The sequence below is a fragment of the Cicer arietinum genome, chromosome 7, assembly GCF_000331145.2.
Source record: "Cicer arietinum cultivar CDC Frontier isolate Library 1 chromosome 7, Cicar.CDCFrontier_v2.0, whole genome shotgun sequence".
Lineage (NCBI taxonomy): Eukaryota > Viridiplantae > Streptophyta > Magnoliopsida > Fabales > Fabaceae > Cicer > Cicer arietinum.
In genome coordinates, this window is record NC_021166.2 from 27,251,637 (window position 1) to 27,277,734 (window position 26,098).

At 32.0% G+C, this 26,098-nt stretch overlaps 1 protein-coding gene across 1 annotated transcript; it reads left to right on the top strand.

Annotated features, from left to right (window-relative positions):
- The first annotated feature begins 13,642 nt into the window (after positions 1-13,642).
- Positions 13,643-23,956, top strand: LOC101497667 (uncharacterized). The gene is made up of 5 exons (XM_004509917.4): positions 13,643-13,840; positions 14,789-16,103; positions 17,728-18,000; positions 22,215-22,370; positions 23,617-23,956. Exons 1-5 carry the CDS (start codon positions 13,833-13,835, stop codon positions 23,734-23,736), a joined length of 1,872 nt encoding a protein of 623 aa, XP_004509974.1. The 5' UTR covers positions 13,643-13,832; the 3' UTR covers positions 23,737-23,956.
- Positions 23,957-26,098: the final 2,142 nt, after the last annotated feature.

Genomic DNA, 26,098 nt, shown 5'->3' on the forward strand with positions numbered 1-26,098 from the left:
TTCTTCTTAAATACATGGATGAAGTGTCCGTTGAGAATGTTACCGTTGGAAAGCTTCAATCACCGTTTAATGTAGATTAATCTTTAATGATTATACATACATATCTTCATGAACGATTATTTGTATCTTGGTATTGAAGACATGGAATCAAAGGATACTTGCTAAAATCAAACCTTAAAGACATTCAGAAACATAGCAGATTCAAAATGTTAATTAGATGATGTGTAATTGTTTTGTCTTCTTTGGAGTGTTGACTTTTATTAGAGCTTTGACATCTTAAGAGAATTGACATTTTCATAGGATACATAATAACTCAAAGTCAAACGATGAGACACAAAATGTGATTATCAGAGGCAAAGTCAATTTCTTGTTTTTCATGCTTATCAGAGGAAGAGCTAGTTACTTGCTAGTCTTACTTTTCAAAGGCAGAGGCATATTCTTGCTGGTCATGCTAATCAGAGGCACACGAACAAACATTTGTTGAATTGATCATAGGAAGAAGAACGATCGCTTTGTTGAATTCATTAGATGTAATTGAAACAAGGCATTTCTTGTGTTTCTAGATGCATCTTAGACACAACGTCGCTTATATCCCATAGTCAACTGAAGCTTGCTTGCTTTTTCCAGAGTCTAACGAAGCTTGTAATAACAAAGGCGCGTGCCACCAGATTTAGACTGTAGAGCATAAGTGAAGTCTTGGTTTCTTTTTTGCTTGTCCAATCATCAGAGGATATATCTTATATTGAGACACATTGTTTGTTGCGCTTGTTTTTGCAGTATTTATTTTGTTATATTATAACTTGCTCCATTAGTAGATCTCTAATATACTTGTAGTACATGCTACTTTAGAATGGATAGTCATTGATATAACTCTTGGTCTTTCAACTTTATCTGCACATTTAACATATACAATTAAGCGATAATTATTTTTTATTTATTTATTTTTGTTATTCAAAACATCAATAAGTTAATTATAGATAAAACTATTTTTTCACTAACAAGAAGGAGTGACGTGACACATGGGACATTGTGTCACTTAATTCTCAAAGATATTGTTCTCCTTAAGTGAGGTCGTTTTAGATGATGACGTTCATTTTCCTATAGAAGGATAAAATCCAATTTGATCAATTGATCATATCATTCATACATTAAAATTAAACATGACTTGTCATGATGCATAATTTTTCTTTAATAAAACTAAATTTGAATTGCAGTTTTATCCCATATATCTTTACTGATTAATGAAATTGATCCCACTATTTTAAAAGTCAACAATTTTATTCATACTCTAATGTTTTAACTAAAAAATTATGACATGTGATGCTTGTAATAACGTGACATATGATACAACAATATAGAATTATTAACACCCATGAAATTGGAATAAAACGCCGTAACAACTTAGCTTTCAACTTCAATTTTTTTTCATATCTTTAATTTAATTAACAACAAATGAATAATTAATGCATCTAGATGGTTCTGTATCATAGAATTGTAATTCAAAAATCTATGGGAGGGACCAAAACTGCTGATTTTTAAAATAGGGGGACCAATTCCATGAGTTGGTAATAATAGAGGGACCAAACTTCAATTAAGCCTAAAATTAAATCTATCCTCAACTAAAAGTTTTGTGAATATATCAGCTAATTGAGTTTTACTATCAATAAAAATCAATTCAATTTCATTTTTCTGCACATGACCACGTATAAAATGATGCTTGATTTATATATGCTTTGATATTGAATGTTGAATAAGATTTCTAGATAAATTTATAGCACTTATATGGTGACATAATATGTGTATATTTGTGTACCTTAGCGAGTAATACTCCAATTGATTCTTAACCCAAAAAATTCAAGAACAACATTTTTCTATTGAAACATACTCAACTTTAGTAGTTGATAAAAGAATTGTTTTTTGCTTTCTATATGACCAACTGATGAAAGCTTTTCCAATAAATTGACATGCTCTTTTGTGGTTTTTCTTTCAACTTTATCTCCAATATAGTTTAACAAGAGAATTTATTTACGGTGAGGCTTAATTCTAATCTTAAATCCACTAAGAAATTAGGGGTTACTTTGGAATTAAAGGTTTTGTCACTAAGACATTAGGGAAGAATAATAAAGAGACTTCGGTAATAATTCAATAAAGGAATTCAATAACTAGGATCAAATTAGACACCAAGATTGGATTCGAAGTGAAATCATCTCTAACATTTTTCTTATTATAAAGGATCAATTTTATTACTGTTGTTAATTTTAAATATTATTTCAATCAATTTGGGAACTTTGTGTTCAATTTTAGAAAATAAATACAATTCGATAGTATAACGCAATCCTTGAGTTTGACACTCGGTAATACCGTTTTATTATTACTTGCAACGATTCAGTACACTTGATAAAACGTTGTCACTAATCATCTAGTATAACAAAGGCATATTTCTTTCCACTTAAAGAGACTATTTGCACTGGCCCAAAGAGATCAATATGTAAGAGCTCAAGAGGTTTTGAGGTAGAGACTAAGTTCTTATGGGTAAAATTGTTCTTTGTTTTTTTTTCTCCCTTTTGACAAGGTTCAACATAATTTCAGTTTTGTAACTAAGCTTAGGTAGACCTCTAACTAGTTGAATTTTACTCAATTTTGAAATTAATCTAAGGTTTGCATGACCTAATCTTTTGTACCAAATTAGTTTCTCTTCATTTACTAACATAAAATACTTAAACTCTTGTTTCTCTAGACTAAATTAATTTATCTTATAAATGTTGTTTTGCCTCTGACCTGTAAAGAGTACATATCCATCCTTTTGACTAATTGACTAGAATATTTTTTGATTAAATATAATATCATAATTATTACATTTAACTGATTAATACTTAATAAATTATATTTAAGACCTTTAACAAATAAGGCACCTTTATTAAAAGAGGAGGTACTATTACCAAATGTACCTTGACCAATGATCTGATTATTTTGTTTTCCTCTAAAAGTCATTGTGCGTTTTTTTTCTCAATGTTAGTGCTCGAAACATAGACTTTACTCCCATCATGTGTATTGAGCATTTACTGTCTAGGTACCATGATTTGTGTTTTAACTTGATTGTTGAGGACATCTGCAACATACATAAGTTTGTTCTTAAGTACCCAAATTTGGTTGGGTCCTGGTTTGTTATTCTTGAAAAGTTTTTTGTCTTTTCTTGTATTTAATATGGGACAAGATAATTTGGAGTGACCTTTCTTAGAACAAACAATACACAAGATATCATAGGGTATATGTTTAGATTCAGTTACGATTTCTTCAAATCCTAGATATTTTTTTACCATTTCTACTAACTCCATAAATCTTTGAAGTATACTTACTTCTTTCCATACCATTTGCAGGAAAATATTAAAATACTTCTCCATGCTTATTAGAGTTACATGTGAGATTTTCAATTGATGTTGAACTAAGGTTACTTTCCATACCATTTTCTTTTTTGACTTCAGCACTTTGATTATTTATAACATTAATTTCTTTAGTTAGGTTTGAATTTTTTCCCCTAAAAGTTTTCAGTTTTACGAACAATTTTTTATTCTTGTTCAATAAGTCATTTATGACAATAGTTAAATCATAACGAGTTAAGTGAGAAAATACCTCAATTTCTTCATATGTCGATTCACTTCTAGAGTCATAATATATGTTGGACCCAAAGGCAGAGTTGGTATAAGCCATTAGAGCCAAGTCTACTTGCTCTTCATCATTAGAGGATTCCTTAGAATCGTCCCATGTAGCCATCAAACTCTTCTTCTTGTACCAGGAATCTTACATTTGATGTTTCTATTTCTCTAGATTTGGACATTTTGACTTGATATGTCCAAGTTCATTACATCCATAGCAGATCATGCTTTTCTTGTCAGATTTATGATCATTTCCATTGATGGATTGCCTAGAATATCTTTTGGGAAATTTCTTTTTTCTATTGTGCCACATCTTCTGAATTTTCTAGATATGAAAGCGAATTCCTCTTTCTCTAAGTCTCCATTCTGATCTTCTGAATCATCATCCTCTAATTCTGTTGTTGCCTTCAGAACTTTCTTTTGCTTTATTTCAAAACCAAGGTTGGTTTCTTTTTCTTGGACTTGTCCTATGCAAGTTCAATTTCATGTGATATGAGAGACCTAATTTCTTCCAGCTTAGGAGTATTAAGATCCTTTGCTTCCTCTATGGTAGTGATCTTAGTGTTCGCTTGCTTGATAGACTTCTTAGTATTTTATTCACATGATTAATATTTGTATAAATCCTTAAAGTATCTTTAGTCTCGAGACAAGAGTTTGGAATCTGGTAAACATTGTTTCAATGTTTTCATCTTCTTCCATCTTGAACAACTCATACATTTTAACTAGGAGGATGGTCTTTGCTTCTTGAACTTCCTTGCGTCCTTCATAGGTCAGAATCACACTATCATAAATACTCTTTGTTGTCTCCTTGTTGGTGTACTGTCAAACTCCTTGAAAGTGATTACATTTATCATAAATGTTCTGAACTTATGATGCATCTTGTACATCTTCTTCTAATCAGTATATATCTTTTTCCTAAGAATCTCATTACCATCAATATTATTTGGAGCAATATTATCATCTTCCACCAAGTCCCAAAGTTCAGGATCTTATGAAATAAAGAAATTTCATAGCATATCCTTCCAGTACTCAAAATTTTCTCCATCAAACATAGATTGTTTGTTGATGTTTCCTTCATCAACTTCTTCATTGAATTTATACATGTTGAACCCTTGGATCTTTCCTCAAACACTGTAAAGTGCTCAACCTTGAAACCAAACCAAGCTCTGATGCCAATTGAAGGTTTAAACACAAAAGGGGGGTGGGAGAGAGGTTGAAGGTTTAGTGAACTTGGTTGCCTGAAAGGAAAATGTTTCCCACACAATTTCATTGAAAAGGGACTTCGACTGCAAAGCTTGAGGCAACCTGTGTGGTCCAAGAAAGTTAGGTGGAGATCAAGCAGTGTCCATTAGCATCACTATAAAACTACATATTCGAATAGTAAGCCAATCCTATCATATCATCCGATTGAATCTATAACTTGGGCAACATAACACTTATAACCATCCTAGTATCTGTTGCAACTAATTAGGGAAAAACATAAAAAATAAAAGTCAAAATGTGGTAACTAATTGGAAAAATGATAATTTTATAACTAAATGTTTGATACAAAATATGGCCAAAAATGGTATGTAATGAATTAATTAATGAAAAAAGCAATTCCTTTAGCCATTGTCCACATGATACAGAGCAAGAGACAAAATTTTGAGTTTGAAACAAAAACTAAAAGACAAAATCAGATGAACATAATCATATAAAAATAAATAGGCTAAAACCGTGAATGAATCAGATGTACAGAAGAACTCAGATTATGAACAAAGAAATGAAGCATCAAACAGGGAACTAATTGGAAAGCTCAAAGAGAAGTACTAACAAAGATAACAACTGAACAATTAAAGAAAACTCTATAAATAGAGTTTTTATTTTTCAGAAAGGGGATAGTCCATTGTTGAGATCAATAAAAAAAAAAGGATTTGTTTTTTTTTTTCTAAAAAATAGTGAGTGTTTTGAAATATGAGATGAGTGTTAGAATAATACACTAATTTAAAACAAGAGTAAATATCCATCATAGCAAAAACCACAGCAGTGAAACAAATATTCAACTTGTGTGTGGTAACTACCTCTAAACTCCATTTTTCTTAGTCTCATGGTTTCATAGTTCTTTTATACCTTTAAAAATAAAAAATAAAATAGTTCTTGTTGTTATACCTTTAGAAATAAAATATGAATTTGTTTTATTTCTACTTTACTTATTTTTGTTGTTGTTTTGTTCTCTTCAACCTTACAACTATAAAATGATCAGAAGATACAAAATAAAAACAAACCCAAACTATTTTTTCATCAGAGAACAAAAATAGAGAAAAGAAAAAACTCACCTCCATAGTTGATACTACCATCACTTCCTTGAACAACACCGCCCGACCTCCTTAAATGGCACTGTCGCACGTCCCTAAACAAAACCATCGCACGTCCCTTCTGAAACAAAAATAATGACTCTGTTTGTTTATGCGATCGCCGCCGACCCCTCTGAAAAGGAAATTTTGTTTTGGGAGGAATGGTAGTTTAGGGTTTGGGTTAGGGAGAAGACCTGATATGTTTCATTTAGAATATTTCTATTATTTCTTTTTTGTTCTAGTAAAAAAATATGTTGGGCCTTTTAGGTACTTCAATCTTTTTGTTCTAGTAAAAAACATATTGGCCTTTTTAGTCCATTTCAGTTTTAGTTTTAGTTTTTTTCTTTTTCTTTTTTCTCTCATTTTTGTAAATTTTATTTAATTATTTTAATTCTATTTTCTTGTGTTATAATAATTATTATCTTATTCTCTTATTAAGTCTTGGGTTAAGTATAATCAACATTAATCACTAATGAATTTATATACACCTAAATTCATTCTTAAGTTAATTTTATTATTATTTTTAATAAAATAAAAATCATTTGATTAAAAATTAATTTGGCTAAAAAGATTGGTTGAGATGCTACATTTTGCCAATCTTAGTTTAAGACACATGAGTTGTGACAACTTGGTGATCTTAAGCTATAAAATAATAATAATCTTTTAGTAAAAATATTGGTTGAGATGTTATATTTTGTCAATCTTAATTTAAAACACCTAAATTGTGACAACTTGGTTATCTTAAGCTATAAAAAAATAATTACATTTTTTTATAAAATATGATATGATAGACTGAGATGCAACATCTTGTCGATCATAGTTTAAGGCGTTTGAGTTGCGACAACTTGGTAATATTAAATTTTCTTAATTGAATTCAAAATGAACAACGAAATTACTCATCACAAATATTTTTTGTACTCAATATTTTTTTTTCTTAATCAAACCAACAATCTTTTCTTAAAACATTTTATCGTAACAAAACTCATTTCTTCAAAAGCAACCAACACATCCACATTTTCTGCCAAAGAACTAATAACTTTGATTTCTCCATCACACCAAGAAATACGTAGGAGCAAGATCGCACTATTGTCAAGCACATTAATAAAATAAATTTCTTCCTCTCTTTCTTAAGCATACTTTTATTTTAAAAATCAAATTTATAAAAAAAAAAAACAATTGATATTTATATTTAATGATAAGGAAAAATAAATATATTAAAATTAATATTAATTTTGCACAAATAATTATATGTAACCGTTTTTTTTACGGATGTTGTAGGGTGCTAATAAATTCCTTACGCATAATCGACTCATGAACTCTAAACTTGGTTTCAAATACCATCATTTTTTAAGGGTTTCCCAACGTTTTCCCTATTTTAAATAAACTTTGGTGGTGACTCTATTGAATTCCAGAAACACTCAAAATTTTAGGCCGCGACACACACTAATAGTTCTTTCGCAAACTCTTCAGATGAAACTTCCTTCTTATTGCTTGCTTTGATCTGGGCAGGAACATAGTGTTGGACCGGTTGTTGAACTTTCTCAAGTAGGAATATGACTAAGTCTATTGTGTATTTTGAAATAATAAATGTATCTTCTTGTGAGTGTTTCTTCTTGTAAACATTTCTTGATCATATCTTCTTGTAAATAATTCATATCTTCTTGGAATAAATCTTGATAAAATATTCTTGTAAATAGTTCATATCTTTTTGTAGATAAATCTTGATCAAATCTTGTAAATAATTCATATCTTCTTGTGGTAAATATGGATCAAATCTTCTTATAAATAATTCATATATTTTTGTAGATAAATCTTGATCAAATATTCTTGTAGATAAATCTTGATTAAATCTTCTAGTAAATAATTCACATCTTATTGTTGATAAGATGTTGCTCATATCTTCCTCAAATCTTGACAATATCTTCTTTTCAATTTGGTCAAAGATTTTCTTCAATTATAAATCTGAATCAAATCTTAATTTAGATTGTCTTCAAAAACATGAATCTTTTTTCATACTCTGTGAAATCAAATATATTGTTCTCATAAAATATTTTTGTCAACATCAAAACTCTAAGTATAAAACCAACTTGGTTCCAACAAAGGAAACAATTAGAAGCAAACAGATAAGAGGAAATGAACAACACGCACTTTTTGATGTGTTGAATTATGCATCAGAGGAAGCAAATGGATTAAGAGGAAATAGAATAAATGGACGAATTAGAGGATGGGAACAACATGCACCCTTCTTTATCTCCAAAGGAAATGCATCTAAGGATCTACTTCTGCCTCAAAGTAACTAAGTCTAATGATCTGACTCTAATGATATGGCTCCTAGGTTTTACCTTTGAAGATAAAACTCTAAAAGTCAAGTGCAATATGATCCAATAAGCTACCTCCAACAAAGTAGCTTAGAGGCAAGCATCTGACTCTTGTATACCATGTTGACTCTGCCTCTATTGAAGTTTCTTCTATCATGTAATTCAACACCAGAAGATGATTAGGTATGACTCTGAATTTCATACTACTTCTAACTCTGATTATTAGATTCGCCTCCAACAAAAGCAAGCATTTGGCTATAAGGAAAGTTAATGCCTCTAATGAAAAAGTCAATGCAACATGAAAAGTCAATAACTTTAAAAAAGTCAACGACTCTAACTATAACAAAAGTCATGACTCTAGACGTTGAGTCTGAAGACACACTTTCTACACATGAATCAGAAACATAATATAATAAAGGCTCACTGCCTCTAATTCTAATACTAAAGATTCAAATGTCCAAGCGACTACTTTTTCCCCACTTGAATGGATTAAAGTGCCCTGTCAGCTACATTCTTAATTGCACCGAATGGAATATCTTATTAAATAGAAATGGTCCAATTCAATTTTATGACAATGAATCTACACAATCAAAGATATAAGATCCAGAAATCAAAGAAACGGTCAAGAATTAAATGTCAGTAACCATCAAACACGATCAAGAATTGAATTTTTGCAACCATCAAACAACAATCATAAATATTAATCAATCAATAATCATAAATTACTTAGATTTTATTTAGCACTCAATTGTAATATCATTCTAGTTGTGTTAAGTCTATGAGAAATATTGTAACCATCGTCTACTTAGAGAAAACTCAGAAATAAAAACTAAACACTTGTGTAAACCTAGTCCGATAGTGATTGTAAATCCTCAAACGACTTGTGGTTTTCAAGTTGGATGTTGAGAAGACTTAACTGGTGAAAGTTAAATGGTTGTAATATATTTTGAATAACTAGATTAAATTCTTTTGGGTGAAAGGACTGGACGTAGCTATCAGGTTGGTAGCAAACCATGATAAATTATTGTTTTACGCATCTTCCCTCTGTTTACTGCCTCTAATCTTGCTTGTTTTATTTTCACCATTTGTTAGATCATAAATTACTTAAAAAAAATGAATACACAATTGAAACTCCTTTCGTATGTATTTTCCACCTACAATTGGTATCAGAGTTGGGTTTCAAGGCCTAAGCACTTTACAATATTTGAGAACAGATCCACCTTTCAAGTATGTATAATTGTGGTGATGACGCAATGAGAGGTAATGTTAATAGACCATCTCTATTTGATGGGGAACGCTTTGAGTACTGGAAGGGTAGACTTAAAAGTTTCTTCATTTCCCAATATCCTGAACTTTAGGATTTGATTGAAGATGGGTACACTGCTCCAACAAATATTGATAGTTTTGAACTATCCAGAAAAGAAATGAATGATGAGCAAAAGAAACAGTATAAAATGCATCATAAAGATAGGACATTTATGATAAAATCAATCACGTTCAAAGAGTTTGATAAGTGCACCAACAAGCAAACATGTAAAAGTATCTATAATTGTTTGATTCTAACAAATGTAGGAAATAAGCAGGTTAATGAAGAAAAGGCCAACCTCTTAGTCAAGAAGTATGAGCTTTATCAGATGGAGGAAGATGTTTTCCAAATTCCAGACTCGCGTCATAGGATTAAAGGTACTACAAAAGAGTTACACAACATCAGACCATGTAAAAAAGATTCTTAGAAGTCTACACAACAAGTGGAGACCTAAAGTCACTGTCATTCAGGAAGCTAAATACTTGAACAATCTGCCTCTAGAAGAATTGATGAGCTTGATCTCATGAAACTGAACTATCAGTGGATGAGCCTAAGAAAAAGCAAAAATATTCGGCCCTTAAAACCAGAGATAAGAAAGCCTTGTGTAACACCACAATTTTTAATAGCGAGGGTGCAATTCTTTTATAAAAACAACTTAATAAAATAATACATCGTAACACAAAACGACAAGAGTCATAAATAATTACATCATACATACAAACATGCTAAGATAGTTTTTTGGGCAGTAATCCAAAGTATACAACTAGAAAATACATTGGGAATTGGAGACCTATTTGCTGCTCCAAGAATATTATTCCCCTCATGGTCACGTCAAAAAAATGGAACATGGACCCACCAACAAAAGTCAACTATCAAGGTATGTCATAGATACAATCACCCTAAAACCAAATAAGTACACCCACCAAAAAGAGAGGCACCAAGGCCATATACAACCAAAAAAACTAATATAATCATCCACTAACAACTACAATTACAAGGGCGACCTCCACACATCACACAAGTTCCTTTTGACGCAGTATCTCTCCTCGAAGTAACTTCCTCCTCCTCATCAACCATAGAGGGATCAACCTCCTCAGAGGTCAGGTCCACCCACGAAATAGATGGCTTCGGTGGTGCTGGGATCTCAAAACAGTTGTCTACCTCAGAGGCAGTCAGTAAAGGCTTTTTCACAAGAAAAAGGAAGTTCTGACTCGACCTAGGGTGACACTAACCAAGGTATTGGCGATCCATCAACGAAGCCCTGGTCCCCGACCAGCCTAGATGGTCATGCAATATCCTCTCCTGCCGGCATCGACCCTTACCCTTCTCGCCAGTCCTCGGTCCAAACAATGCACCCCTTGCTCCTACAGTTGGAGTCACCACACTCCATTCTCCCCGAGTACCAATCTTGAGGGTACAGGATAGTCGATCCTCTCGTGTGTGAGTCCAACGTGAAATATTTCCCCATCCATCTTACTAGTCATCACTACTCTCCCCATATATGTAGACCTGCTTGACACGAGGTCGTATGCCCAAACAGTCGATGAGTGCCGATCAGGGAAGTCTAATGACGTTTTAATCGTCAGGGTAATAGTCAGTAGAATGAATGAGGGCAAAACCCAATTTCCAAAATAATGTAAAGGGTCACCAACCGAAATTAATAATTAACAATTATGTTATGATAACAACAATAAGCACTTAACAATTAAGGCATGATAACAACAATAAGCACTTAACAATTATGACATCATAAAAGACAATAAACAAGGCATGTATATACACATATTATATCATAACAAATATGACTCGCGTGCCAAACACCCTAATGCAATGCTTATCTACCAATGCACATGATTCTGAAATTTTCAAACCCTTATCGAAGGGCGTAAATCATATATGCACCGCCTCTCAAATATCATCACTAATTACCGAGGTGCCACCTATCACAGATCAACATGATTTACCAGAGTGCAGGCTATCACATACCTACACCACTCAAAATACCTCATAAGGATAAGGTGGATCAATTAACTCATGGAACCACTCCATGATCCATCACAGTCACCGCTAACACCGTGGCCCATCACAATCACCACTAACTATGAAATGTATGAGCATACACTAACTCTTTCACAACTATTATTATTATAGTTTTTGAACGTTTACAGAAGAAACGATTGGTTGTACAAGATTTGTAATGCAAATAAAGGAAGTAAGTCTCATACATATTGAATGAGAATAAAATGTACTCGACATAGTAATGGCGAATAAAAGAACTAATATAAAATTATCAGTGTGATATTTCTCTTCTCTTATATTTGAATTCAAAATTTTAAGTATTATGTTTTTATCATTGATAATTTAAATATTATGTTTTTATCATTGATCTTGGTATTTGGTGGTGATAAAACAATTTTCAGTTTTTGATATAAAACTTGTTCTTCATAAATTTTTTGTTTTTTAAATGAAATTCTATATATCATGAATAATGTTGAACTCTGATTTTACATCATACAAGTTTTATTCAATTTAGTGGCGCATAGTATGTATTAACTATTTTGCAAAATTGGATGATTAAAAGTCTTATCTTTTCATAAAACAAATGTTTTCTTTTAATACTCAGAAAAATAATTCAACTCTATTGAATTCCGTTCTAGAATCTCAATGCCATGTCATATAGAAGAAAAAAAAGATTGAAAGAGAGACATTGTTTTTCATCTAAAAACTGCTTATAGTTAGTGACAGAGTAGTAGAACATTGGAATTTGTATAAAAGGATGTATAGGAAGCAAATATGGGGGTGGGCTAGCAACTTCTTGAAAAATTTACTTAGTATTCATCTTTTATCCATGTACTTTCAAAATATAAAGGAAAAGATCAAAATACCCTCATATATATTAAAAATGACTTTTTTATTTTATTTTCTTATTTCAATATTTTTGGAACACATAAGTGAATGTCAAAAAATTTTTTTTTTCCAAATTTTTTTTTTCAAGTGTTTTGATATACAACTTCAACTCCGAAAAACTTTAAAAAAATTGTGGTACAAAACATCACCTCAAAAAATCATTTTTGAAGTTCTCCAGAACTATCGGAAAATTTATTTTAAGTTTTCCGGAAAAAATATACAACCGGCAATTTTCAACGTGACATTTCCGGAAACTACTAAAAAACTTCATCCATAATTTTTTGATTTTTTTATAAATATTTTTTAAATTAATTATTTTGTTTTAATTTTGTATTATATTAGTATTTATTTAATTTATTTTATTTTAACTAATTTTTTTTCCAGTTGGTAGGGCTAGAGGTAGACACGACAAAACAAAACTGTAGAAAGAATACGTGACTTTGAATCTTCATCGTATATGGATGTTGCTCAGGAAAAGGTTCGTCCGACATCATCTCGCAGAAGACGATGATTTATAATGGAAGATGATGACTTGGAGGAGCAAACTCATATATCTATCTATGTGGAGGATCAGACGGTACACGAGGAGGATCAAATATATGAGGAGCATGAGGATATATTTGTATATGAGGCAGTGAGAGAGTGAAAGTGAGCTGACACGGAATCCGAACAAAATTATTTATGGGGTATTAATTATTATTTATGGTGTATTAATTATTTAATAGTGTATTAATTATTAATTATTTAATAGTATATTTATGGTATATTAATTATTAATTATTTATAGTGTATTAAAAAAAAGGTTGTGTACCAGAAAATTTGTCTATGAAGTTTTTTTTTTTGAGTTTTTCGGTATATACCTTATGAAAACTTGTAAAAGTATTTTAAAATCGAAATTTTTCTAAATAGTTTTTTAGAAGTTACCGAAAAAAAATTTTATCTACCAAAAATCTTTTTTATTAACTCTTAAAATGATAAAACAGTAAAAAAAACAAAATGTAATTTTGAATTTGGTAAAATAATTAAAAAAAAATAATAATTTTAACATTTTGATAAATTTGTGAGGTATAAATATAAAAATGTGTGTATAGGATAAATTTTTCCAACTTCTTTGATGAATCGAATAGACAAAAAGCCCAATTTGAAAGAAGGGAAATAACATTTACCACAAAACAAATAGTCTCTCTCTGCGGTGCCTCCGACACACGACCACATGTCGTCAACGGTATCATGTACTGCTTGATCCTTACCGACACACGACGAGGATGATGTTGTGTTCAACATTCAACCTCATCGTCCCTAAATCCACCTCAACATGTCAAGGTTCTTCTTTTCCCTTTCAATTATACCCTCCCTCTCAATTTTGTGCCTATATATCAAATATGCTTTCATTTTTCCTATAAATCATAGTAATACTATCTTCCATTTATTTTATAAATCATCATAATCTCAGTAGTATCACTCATTCATATTGTTTGGATCACTCATTTCGTATGTAAAATGCTATCACTATTTGGTAAAAGCTTGTTGGTAAGTTTTTGTTTCAATTTTTCAGGGTTTTTTAATCCTAGTAGTGCTATGCTTAAGTTAAAAGTGGATTATCTTTGTTTTTGTAGTGTTGTGACTTGTATGGCATGCAACTCTTGAAAACATGTTTGCATGGACATAGATTAAAATATTCTAGAGCAAGAGAGAAACTTTGCCGTTTAAATTTCCAATTATGGTAAAAACTAATTTATATTGAAGTCTAAACTCTATTTTTGTTTTATTTATATATTTATTCTTGAATTTCACAACCTAGATATTTGTTGAACTCTAAACTATAGGGTGGCATTTTGTAGAACTTATTTATAGTTTATTTAGATTTATCGCATGACATAGATTTTTTGTAAGTATTTAGAAGGACTTATAAAAACAACTTATAAATTGTCCATAAGCTGTTTTCAGCTTATTTTAATACACTACTTGATTTGTATCCACTATGATTACCTAAATTAATATGGTGAATAAATGTTTAGAACTCATAGTTTTTCAAACTGCATTTTTACATGTAAATAGATGATTCAATGTTAGCTCTTATGACAATCTCTCATATGGAAAGAGCTTCTTGAAAAAACGCTTATGTTGTTTACCAAACACTCTTATGATCAATTTGTATTTGTGCAGAGCTTTCAGCTATTGTATTAGGATTTTTGTGTGCGTGTCTTTTGCATTTTAGCTTTGTTTGAGTTGGAGAGCTTATGAAGACTGAATATTCAATCTCTTGTGCAGGCTTCTCGCTAGTGGAAATGTTAGAAGGTTTGTGCATTCTTTTCATCGGAAACAGAACACTGGCAACATCAAAGAATTTTATCCAATGGGGTTCCGTTACTCAACATTCAAATTTTTCTCATACTACGGAGTTGTACAGAAAGGACAAACTCCATCTATGTTATTTAAATCGAAGGTTAAGTTTTTGATGAATGGGAGAGCGAGAAACATGTATACCTTCCCTGCAAATAATGCAAAATACCGACATGATCCAGTTTTTTGGAACAGGATGTGTTTTCATAAAGGGCCAGCTCTACCTCCGGTAGGTCGAATTGCCCGTGCTGTTAGTCTAGCTATGGTTAAATCAAATTTTGTTGTTCATGGTATGATTGCTGTCATAATAGGAGAGCTTGCACGGACACAAGGGAAATTAGCAGAAGCAGAAACATTCCCAACAAGGGATTCACTGTACTTGCACGCACAAGATGGACGTGTATATTTAACCTCGGCTCTCTTGGAAGCCGTTGAGATGTGTATCGTATTTCTCAGGGCTGTGTATTTACTGATTTTATTCTCTCCTTGCATAGTTATGGCTCCTTTAGTTGGCTATTTTGGTATTCAATTTAGAAAAACATGGCTTCATGTTGTACGCCTTACACTTGCAAAGGCTGGCCCAGCATTCATTAAATGGGGTCAATGGGCCGCTACCCGACCCGATCTCTTTCCTAGGGATCTCTGTGGTGAACTCGCAGAATTTCAAACCAAAGCACCATCACATGAATTTAGTTATAGCAGAAAATGTATTGAAAAAGCATTTGGTCGCAAGTTAAATGAAATATTTGAAAAGTTTGAGGAGGAACCAGTAGCTTCGGGTAGCATCGCTCAAGTTCATCGAGCTACATTAAAATACAAATACCCTGGTAAGGAAATCAAGCCTGTTGTTGTAGCAGTGAAGGTCCGACATCCGGGGGTTACTGAAGCAATTAGAAGGGATTTCTTCATTATCAATGTTGTTTCCAAGATTTCTTGTTTCTTTCCTAATTTGAAGTGGTTGAGATTAGACGAAAGCATACATCAATTTGCTGTATTTATGATGTCTCAAGTTGATCTTTCAAGGGAAGCGGCACATCTTAATCGCTTTATCTACAATTTCCGGAGATCGAAAGATGTCTCATTCCCAGTACCTCTGTACCCCCTCGTGCACCCTTCTGTTTTGGTGGAAACCTATGAACAAGGTGAAAGTGTTTTGCATTTTGTTGAAGAGCTTGAAGGACATGAGCATATCAAAAGTTCCCTCGCTCATATTGGAACACATGCTCTTCTGAAGATGCTTTTGGTAAAATATTCTGAATTCTCGTGTGATTTGTTTTCTTTTCTTTTCCTATATAACATGGTTGTAGATTTGTGTTTTGGTTGTTACTTTAAAATCATTTTCATCTATCAATTACCTTGGTAATACACTGCCTTCTATGTTGTATGTTATTTGGATATGTATCTGAAGGAAGAATATAAAAGAAAGAAAGAAAGAAAGAAAGAAAGAAAGAAAGTGAAAATTAAACCTAAGATCAATCAAATGTCTTGTTAACATTCTGAAACTTCTCACTGTAATATGCAATTATGCATTTCCTTGGTGGGTTTAAGATAAGAGTTAAAGTTGTAAAAGAATGGTGAATTCTTCAAGGATTTTGTGAGAAGGGATTCATCATCTTCATTATGTTTTGTTAATATGTTTTTTTATCTTATATGCGTGATAAAGCATCATAGAGATCTAGAATTGTGTGGTCAATTGCAGTGCAGTCGTGGTATTGCAGGCGTCGGAGGGGTCAGCTGTTACGCTGAAAACCAGTGCATTGCTTTTTGCTGCAGTGGCTCTAGCCTCTGGAATCAATCTAAAGGGGGCCGCAACAGGGGCTAGAGTTTGAAATGCCCCTTTTACCACAGTGACTACAGAGATTTCTGAGTCATGATCTGGTTTTTTCTGGCCAGCACAGAAGAAGCAAAAACGAAAAAGGAAGAATAAGGAAAATACAAATAAAGGAGAATGACAGAGATGCCGAGCCATGTTGTTATTGCAAGCTTGCGTAAGTTGGTGTGAAGGTGGCTGATGGGAGAAAGAAGGGTCTAGGCTCTTTTTTGGGTTCTATAAGTCCCTTCTTAACTAACAGTCTAGCAGCATGGACATATAGTTGAATAAAACACGATATATATATATATATATATATATATATATGTATGTATGTATGTGGGGATATATATCAAGTTGAGAGAAGTTTTAAAATGAGGGTGAGAAGATTAAATCATGACCATACAACCATACATGGATGGTCATTGGTCATGATTAAAAATAATTTAAGTGGTATATGATCGATTAAAAAAATAATTTGATATACCTTATTTAGTATTAAGTATTTGATTTAGAATAGTTGTTATCCCACTACGCGCTATGCCACTATCCTAGTTTTGAGGTCAGCTGCTCTGCGCCGCTTTATGAGATTGACAACATAGATCCAGAATGATTATCTCTTTTCTATTGGTTATGATAGGATACTGGATATTGGGCCTTAGCCCAATAGATGGGTTGAATAGAGAATAAGAATTGAGTGGTTATTTCCTGATTTTTAGCAAAATTCGGTTATAAGTAGGAGGGAAGGGGGGTTACGAAGACATTCAGAAAGTTGTTAAAAAAATAGTTAGGAGAAGTAATTCTCTGGTTTGGAGCAGTTATGCTCTGGATTAGGTTCTTGAACTCTGGTTTATCTTTTTCTTTACTGTTTCCACCATTGTAGAGCTATGAGCTCAACCTTTTATTTTACAATCAATTATATACATTTCGTTTTCTTGAACTTGCGGGTTCTATCAGTTTACAAGTTGTAATCACTAAGGTGATATCTTATGGATAATTAAACATTTGAGTGAAATAATTTGATTGCATTAACTTATATATGTATATTTTTTTCCAGGTGGATAATTTTATTCATGCAGACATGCATCCTGGAAATATTCTTGTTCGTATGGCGAAAAGGAAATCGCTACCTACTGTACAGCTCTTTAAGTCAAAGCCTCATGTCATTTTCCTTGATGTAGGAATGACTACTGAACTTTCTAAGCGGGAACAACAATGTTTACTGGAATTCTTTAAGGCTGTTGCACTTCAAGATGGCCGCAGTGCTGCAGAGTGCACACTTAGATTATCGAAACAACAGAATTGCCCTGACCCAAAATCTTTCGTCGAGGTAAAGAATTACGGCTGTGTTATGTATGTTTCATTATTTGTATTACCATCTTGATAACTTATTAGCAACAACACACTTAATATTCTTTGGCATTTATATTTTTGACGAAGTTTTTGCTTTGGTTACAATCCTATATCTGAAATGCAGCTATTCATTTGACCTCTAATCACGAGTTGTGGGTTTAGGTTCTTAACTGATTGGTACTCTGAAATTTTTGGACATTTGTTGTTCTGAATGTCCTGCTCAAGTACTTCATTAGGATCAAGAGTTTTCAACATCCGAAAACTTAAGAACTCTTGTTTATGAATATCATTGTTTTCAACATCAGAAAACTTAAGAGTTTTCAACCCTGCTGTTTGCAAACAAGAGCAGGGTTGCTACTTTCAAAGGCTTGAGGCTGCTGCATATATACTTCTTCCTAAAGGGTGCCATTTAAGAAGGCATTGTTCACATCAAGCTGCTGAATAGACCAATTGTAGGTAATGCCAAGGGATAGAATCAGTCTAATAGTAACAGATTTAATGACTGGGGAAAAGGTTTCAATAAAATCAAAACCTTGGAGCTGGTGGAATCCTTTGGCCACAAGTTTGGCCTTGAATCTGTTGACTGTCCCATCTGCATTCACTTTGACTCTAAAAATCCATTTGCAACCAATTGCAGTGCTATTAGGAGGTAGGGGACCAAGTGTCCAGGTTTGGTTGCGTTGCAGTGCATCATATTCTTCCTGCATGGCAGCAAGCCATTTGGGGTCAAGAAGGGCTTGTTTTACTGTTTTGGGTTCAGAATGGGTAAGAAGCAGAGTAGGATTGCCTTCGAGGTTGTGCAAAACCAGATTTGTTACGAGTCTTCATGGGATGGTCATTAACAAGTTTAGTAAGGTTCTTGATTAAACAAAACAGTGTGTGTCATTTTGAAGTGAAGAGAGGATGTAGGGAGCTTGTTTATGAGATAGACAGCAGTGAGAAATGCATAGTCCAATAGGCTAATGGAAAAGAGGCTTGGCTTAGGAGAGTGAGGCCTAACTCAACAATGTGGCGATGTTTTCTTTCCACGACACCATTTTGATGAGGGTGTGAAGACATATAAGTCTATGAATAATCCCTAAATCTGTAAGGTATTTGGTGAAGAGGAGAAATTCACCTCCCCAATCAATTTGAAGTGCCTTAAGCAAAGGACCAAGTTGTAACTCAACCATGGCTTTGAATTGTTTGAAAATGGTAAAGGTTCAGACTTGGATTTTAGTAAATAGATCCAAGTGAATTTGGAGTAAGCATCAACAAAGGTGATGTATTAGTGATAGCCAAAGGTGGAGGCATTAGGGGAGGGTCCCCATAAATCACTGAAGACTAATTCAAGTGGATGAGTGTAAATGGTTTGTGAAGTGAGTGAGTGTAATCTGTGAGCCTTTCCCATTAAGCAAGCAGTACATAAATTAGAAACGTCTTTATTAGAAAATGAGATCTTACAATGATCAAGTACTAATTCCAATGTATGACTATTAGGGTGTCCAAGGCGTAGATGCCAAAGATATTGAGAACTAGCAGATAAAGCACTACTAGAAACAGTATTATCATTGGATACGATATTAACTGATGGTAAAGTTTGGGGAATGGGAAACTTAGCAGCATTAAGAGAGAGATTGGGAAACTCATATAGGCCATCAGTTCCAACACGACCTCTCAGATGGATAGCGTCAGTTTCCTGAGATTTAACAAAGCATTCATTAGCATGAAACTGAAAATAAATAGTTATCCTTGCCAAAATGACTGACACTGATTAGGTTCTTAGTTATTGAGGCGACATGAAGTAGATTATGAAGGTAGAGAGGTATGTGTGGTTGGGTGGGAGAGGGAAAGGTACTAAAACCAGAGGAGCGAATGGTCAAACCTTGGCCATTTTTGTAACAGCCCAACCTTTACCGTTACCGGCACTGACAATCACGACCTTCTCGCCCCCCCTCCACCTCGTGGAAATAGAGAGTTATTACTTTTCGTGGGAATCGAACCCGATACCTAGGAGAAGGTCGTGATTAACAGTGCCGGTAACGGTAAGGGATGAGCTATTACAATTTCCAATGAAGATCTGATCATGATCTTGAAGTGGATGCAGTTGTTGAATCTTTCTAGCATCACTGGTTACATGAAATGAAGTGCCAAAGTCTGGAAACCAAGAAGCAGCAGGTGCAATATTGTGAATCAAGGCATTAGGTTGCACAAGCAAAACAGGAAAAGGACGTTGTGGAGCTTGAGGTCTGGTCCAGGTGTGATTAGGCTGATACAACACATAACCTGGTGGAGGAGTACCATATTCATGTGAAGAGCCAAATAATTCAGCATTTGATGGAGGATGACCTTGGAAACTGTGTTGTTGGAGGTTGAAAATGTTGGTTGAACCTATGCCAACAATTCGTAGCTAAGTGTCCATACTTGAAGCAGACTTGACATTGAATATTGGAGAGACGACCACCTCTACCACGACCATGGCCTCCGCGACCACCACAAAATCCATGAAATTGAGAATCAAAAGGTGCAGAGGACGGGACCTCAATATGAGGAGAAGGCGAATTAGAAGCAGATTGAGGTGATGGAGAAGGAGCGTGCGTCAAATTCAACGAAGCGGTGTCAACTACAGTTTTCTTGTACTTTTCAAGGCGTAATTCATGAGCGAGGAGAAGAGCCTCAACTTCATCAATGTCCATTAGTTCAAGCTTGCTTTCAACAACAGACATAATAAAACCATAATCTTGATGTAATCCTTCATGAATAATGTCAATGTGTTAATTCATCGGCACCAGATCTCCAATTGAAGCTAGCAAATCAGCAATAGTATGAATTTTGAGCAGATATTCCTTCACGGTGCAATCCTCCAATGTCGTTGCATGTAATTCCACACGAAGGTGATGCGCTGTGGCATGCATTTGTTTTTGAAAACACGCGAATAGTTTAACCCGAAGTTCAAATGCATGAGATGCACTAAGAACACGAGCGAGAATCTCACTCGATAAGGTAGATTGAAGCCACAAACAAAGCATTTGATTGTGTTGACGCCAAGAAACATACGCTGGATTCAAAATTCCAGATCAACGATCTTCTTCGCTTGCAAATTGAAGAGGAATTGAAGGACACACGACGAAACTAGTAAGATTTGTGCTCATTGATGTATGGTTTGATTTGTTGACGCCATAGATGAAAATTCTTCATTCAATTTCTCGACGATTTTGAGTGAGAAATTCAGAGAAGGAGATGTATCAGGAGGCAAAACATTTAAAGGCGAAGCAGGAATCGGAATCTCTGTGCGAAACGGAGGAGGACGGGGAGGAGGTAGTGGAGGAATTGAATGTGACAGATCCACCATGGATCGCTACCTAGCTCCGTGATACCATATTGAATATCAATGATAACCATTTTTCATTATTGAATAATCTGAGTACAATTCTGATCATCTCAGCTTATATACTTGCTAGATGGACAACTGTCATATGACTGCCTAATTGAATCTACACTTAGTTATGATCAGTCTCTTATTTACTATACTCTTATATTGTTTGACGATTAGACCTGTATTTTTTTGGGGACATCATACCAGTTCTGATTTAAAAAAATCACGTTAACTGGATGCAAGTGAGAGTCTAAACATTTGTAGTTCTGTTTAGTGTACACATTATGTGGGGAAATGATATTTTGATTAAGAACCGACAACAAAATAGTTGGTAAATGCAGTTGAAGTACCTGGTTAACTATGTACAGTTGATGGTTAATGGATAACAGGTGTCGAAATCGAAACTCATTAAACATCCACTGAATATAATTAACTACAAATTGGAACGTGATTAACGTTTGTTATGTGCTTAAATCTACATGTAATTGAATACCTAGCAATCATGGTTTATTACATTTAGTGAATGCTTAATGAGTTTTGTCATTTGATTTATTCATTAACCATCCACAACTCTGTTAACCAACTATTTTGTTGTCGACTTTTTTTTTCAATTTGTGTCAAAATAACACATCTAGATTATGTTTTATGCATCATCTTTGAGACGGTATTGTGAAAGACTGGTTAATTTTAATTTTATGGAAGTTCTGTTCTCCTGTATCTCTATACTGCCATCCAGCTGACAAATTCTTTAGTGTTGTATTATTGACATACCAAAGTGCTGTAATTGTTTCAGCATCAGCCTATTCTTTGTTCCTGATTTTTCCAGCATTTAACAGGAGGTTGATAAATCATTCAAGTTATGGAGGTCCTCAGAAGGTGAAGCTATCCACACAGGTGACCGGATGCAGCAATTGCTTGAGCATGTTAGGCAATGTAAAGTCAACATTGATGGGAATATTTGTGCTGTTATAGTGACCACATTAGTTTTGGAGGTAAGTTCTGCCTTTGAATAACCCTTTTAACAAACCATTCTTCACACCCTTATAAATGAAGTAAATATTGACAGAATGAGTGATATTTAGCTTCTTTGCATTGCTTACGGTTGAAAGTTCATGTTTTTTTCTTGCCTCTACACATGAAATAGATAGAACGTTGTTTCGTAGAATAACGAGGCCTAAAACATTCCATTATACTTCTATGCTTGTGCTTGAGATAAAAAACATTTGTTGTTGTTTTATTTCTGGATGTTGTATACAACAAGAAGTAGTAACCAAACCTTATCCCTCTAGATAGAATAACTACGAGCCATTCGGATCATCAATGTCATTGCCATTGGACTCTATTAAAAAAAAATTACTATAGATGAATTTAACTTGAGGTGTTTTATTTTATGGTTTTTATATAGTTTTCTTTAGTCTTCCATTACTGCATTTAATAAGAGTCATAGTATCTTCCACTTGATTCACTTTTTATCATTGGAGCCTCTGTTTGCCTTCTTGCCTAAGCAACCCACTTTATGTGACTTTCTACATATTTTCCATTCCAGAATGCATAAAACATGAAAAAGAATTATGATAATTTCATTGTTTTCATTTATGGAAATATTAAATAATAGGAAAAAAGCTTGTTTAACCTAAGAGACCTCCCAAAGAATGACGTCTCAACCTAGTTGAGAAGCTAAACGAAAATGGGGTTGGGGAGCAGAGAGTGGGGTAAGGGTGAGACGAGTGAAAAAAGGAAGAAGAGAACTTGGTGGCTGAAAATGGAAAATAAAAATGGGTGTGAGGTGAGGATTCGGCTGAGGGAGAGAGAGACTATGGTTTGTGTGTGATTTTGTCAAGTTTCAAAATAGAAAAAGAAACTTGTGTGTGTGTGTGTGCGCGCGCCCTAATTATGAGAGAAGGGGAGCTGAGTGATTGTCATTTCAATTAACAAAACAAATAATAGGAAATTGTATTTACCTGTTGTAAGGTATGCTTAAATTTTTATTTTAAAACAAACTTGTGTTGGAGAAATTTCACTCACCTCCCCTCGGGTTTGTTTAAAAGATAAACCCCCTTTTATTTTAAAAATAGAGGGAAAGATGATTATAATTGAGTGGAGGCCAAGATATTCTAAGATCCTGTCACCTCATTAAATTCAGGGTGTTACACAATGCAATGCATAAATTTCAAAGCTCAAAGCTAGATGGTTCTTGTTCTTGCTTAAACATGAACTTATAATTTGTATTGCATTTAGGGATGGCAACGAAGACTCGATCCAGATTATGATGTGTTGAACGCATTGCAGACGCTGCTATTTAAAGCTGACTGGGTAGAGTCTCTATCTGATACTATTGAGGGACTTGTGGCTCCATAAAATGTGGCCCTTTTTGTTTCACCAATTTTGAAAATGTTGGGGCAGAAGAATTTGTTGTAAATTATTTAGTTATTGTTGTCGAAGAGCTTTTCCAATCCCATTTTTATGCTCCCTTGTGATTTTTTACTGCATGTAATTATTTACTGTTGTCTTTCTAATTACATGCAGTGGATCTAGCATTGTGATTTTCTTAATAAATAATTTATGGTTCTGATATTAACACTACAGAATATATAACAAGCAGGAAATCATTGAATAAGTGTTTATTTGTGTTGATAAATAAAAATATAACTTTATAAAAAAATTTCACAAAATATTTAAAATCAAGTATATAAAAATATTTTTAAAGTGTGTTTGGATAACGGAATTTATTTTTTGAGATAATGTAATTTTATAGCATAATTCAGATTCTTCTACGTAAATTCCATTGTTTAGATGATAAATATAGAGAATCGGTAAAATATAGAGATTTTATTAAGTATTTTGTCAAAATATATCTTAGAGAATTTCAAATATCACCTTTAAGGTAAGTTTTTGAAATTTGTTCTTTATTTTATACAACGTGAATTTCAAATTTTTATCTCTATAGAATTTTAAATTTTTTGGTCCTTTTTTATTTTCTATTTTTCTCCAATGCTTTTTAAATTGATAAATATCACCAAATTTATATTAATTGTCCTATTCAAACAACACAATGTATGAATGAAGAAAATGTAATTGAAACATATTGAATTGTTTAAAACTTTTAATTTTCTAGATTATTCAATTATTTTATCTAAACAAATTCTTGGAGAATCAAATATCAAGTGTTTCATGACGTTAAATTTGCTTATAGAATATTCAATTATTCTAGAATATTTAATAATAAGGCAGTGACAATGTTAAATTTGAAAAAAAATATCTTCTGATATAATAGAATACTAGATTATGGCCTACGCGCTGCGCAGATATTAATTAATTAATTTTATAAATTTTATAAGTAATATTTTATGTATTATAAATATAATTATCTTATAATATTACTTTATTGATTTGTAATAATTGAATATGATTAGAAAAATTAAAATGAGGGAAAATCATGTTTATCACAATCATCTAATTTAATTTTTAAAATATTTTGTAAAATCCGTATGATAACTTATTATATAGGATAATTGTTTGACTCATTGTACTTTGATTGTTAATTTATTTTTCAACATATAATGGTATTTGTATTTATTTGACGAAATAAAATGTAAAATACAAACCTAAAAATAAGATGTAAAAATTTATAAATATGATTTACTATTTAATATTTTTTATTTTAAAAAAATGTTAATGTTGAATTATATTGTAGCGTAGTCTAAATTTATTTGTTTTATTATTTTGATATTTTAATTGCGAGCATGAGAAGTTGTTGTAAAAAAAAATTATTGAATATATTTCATCAAAAGTTTATAAAAAAAAAACAAATAAGTTGGTGTGGTAATTTTTTTTTAATAAATTTATGTATTTTCTGTCAAATAAAATATATATTTTTATTTTATAAAATGTTACTAAAAAAATGAATTGACATTAATGAGTAATTTAATTTTTAACGTATAAAATCATTACTCACCATAAGGGGAAAAATATAATTGTTCATAAAGGAAGATTAAATAAAAAATATTTATGTCGATATTTATGAGTGATTAGGTAGTTTTTTATTTATTGAATTTAATAACTAATAATTTAAATTATTACTATTGGTAAATGACTAATAATATTATAAAATAATATTATAAAATAGTTTATAAATTTATTATAAAATAACTTATAAAATAATTTGATAATAATATAAATTATAAATTATTATTAAATTGTAAAATAATTTATAAATTATAAATTTATTATAAAATAACTTATAAAATAATTTGATAATAATATAAATTATAAATTATTATTAAATTGTAAAATAATTTATAAATTATAAATTTATTATAAAATAACTTATAAAATAATTTGATAATAATATAAATTATAAATTATTATTAAATTGTAAAATAATTTATAAATTATAAATTTATTATAAAATAACTTATAAAATAATTTGATAATAATATAAATTATAAATTATTATTAAATTGTAAAATAATTTATAAATTATAAATTTATTATAAATAATTGTAAAATAAGTTTATAAGTTTTATAAGTAATATTTTATGTATTATAAATATAGTTAAATATAGGATAATTGTTTGACTAATTGTACTTTGATTAACAATTTATTTTTCAACATATAGTGGTACTTGTATTTATTTGATGAAATAAAATGTAAAATACATACCCAAAAATAAGATTTAAAAATTTAAAAATATGATTGACTATTTAATATTTTTTATTT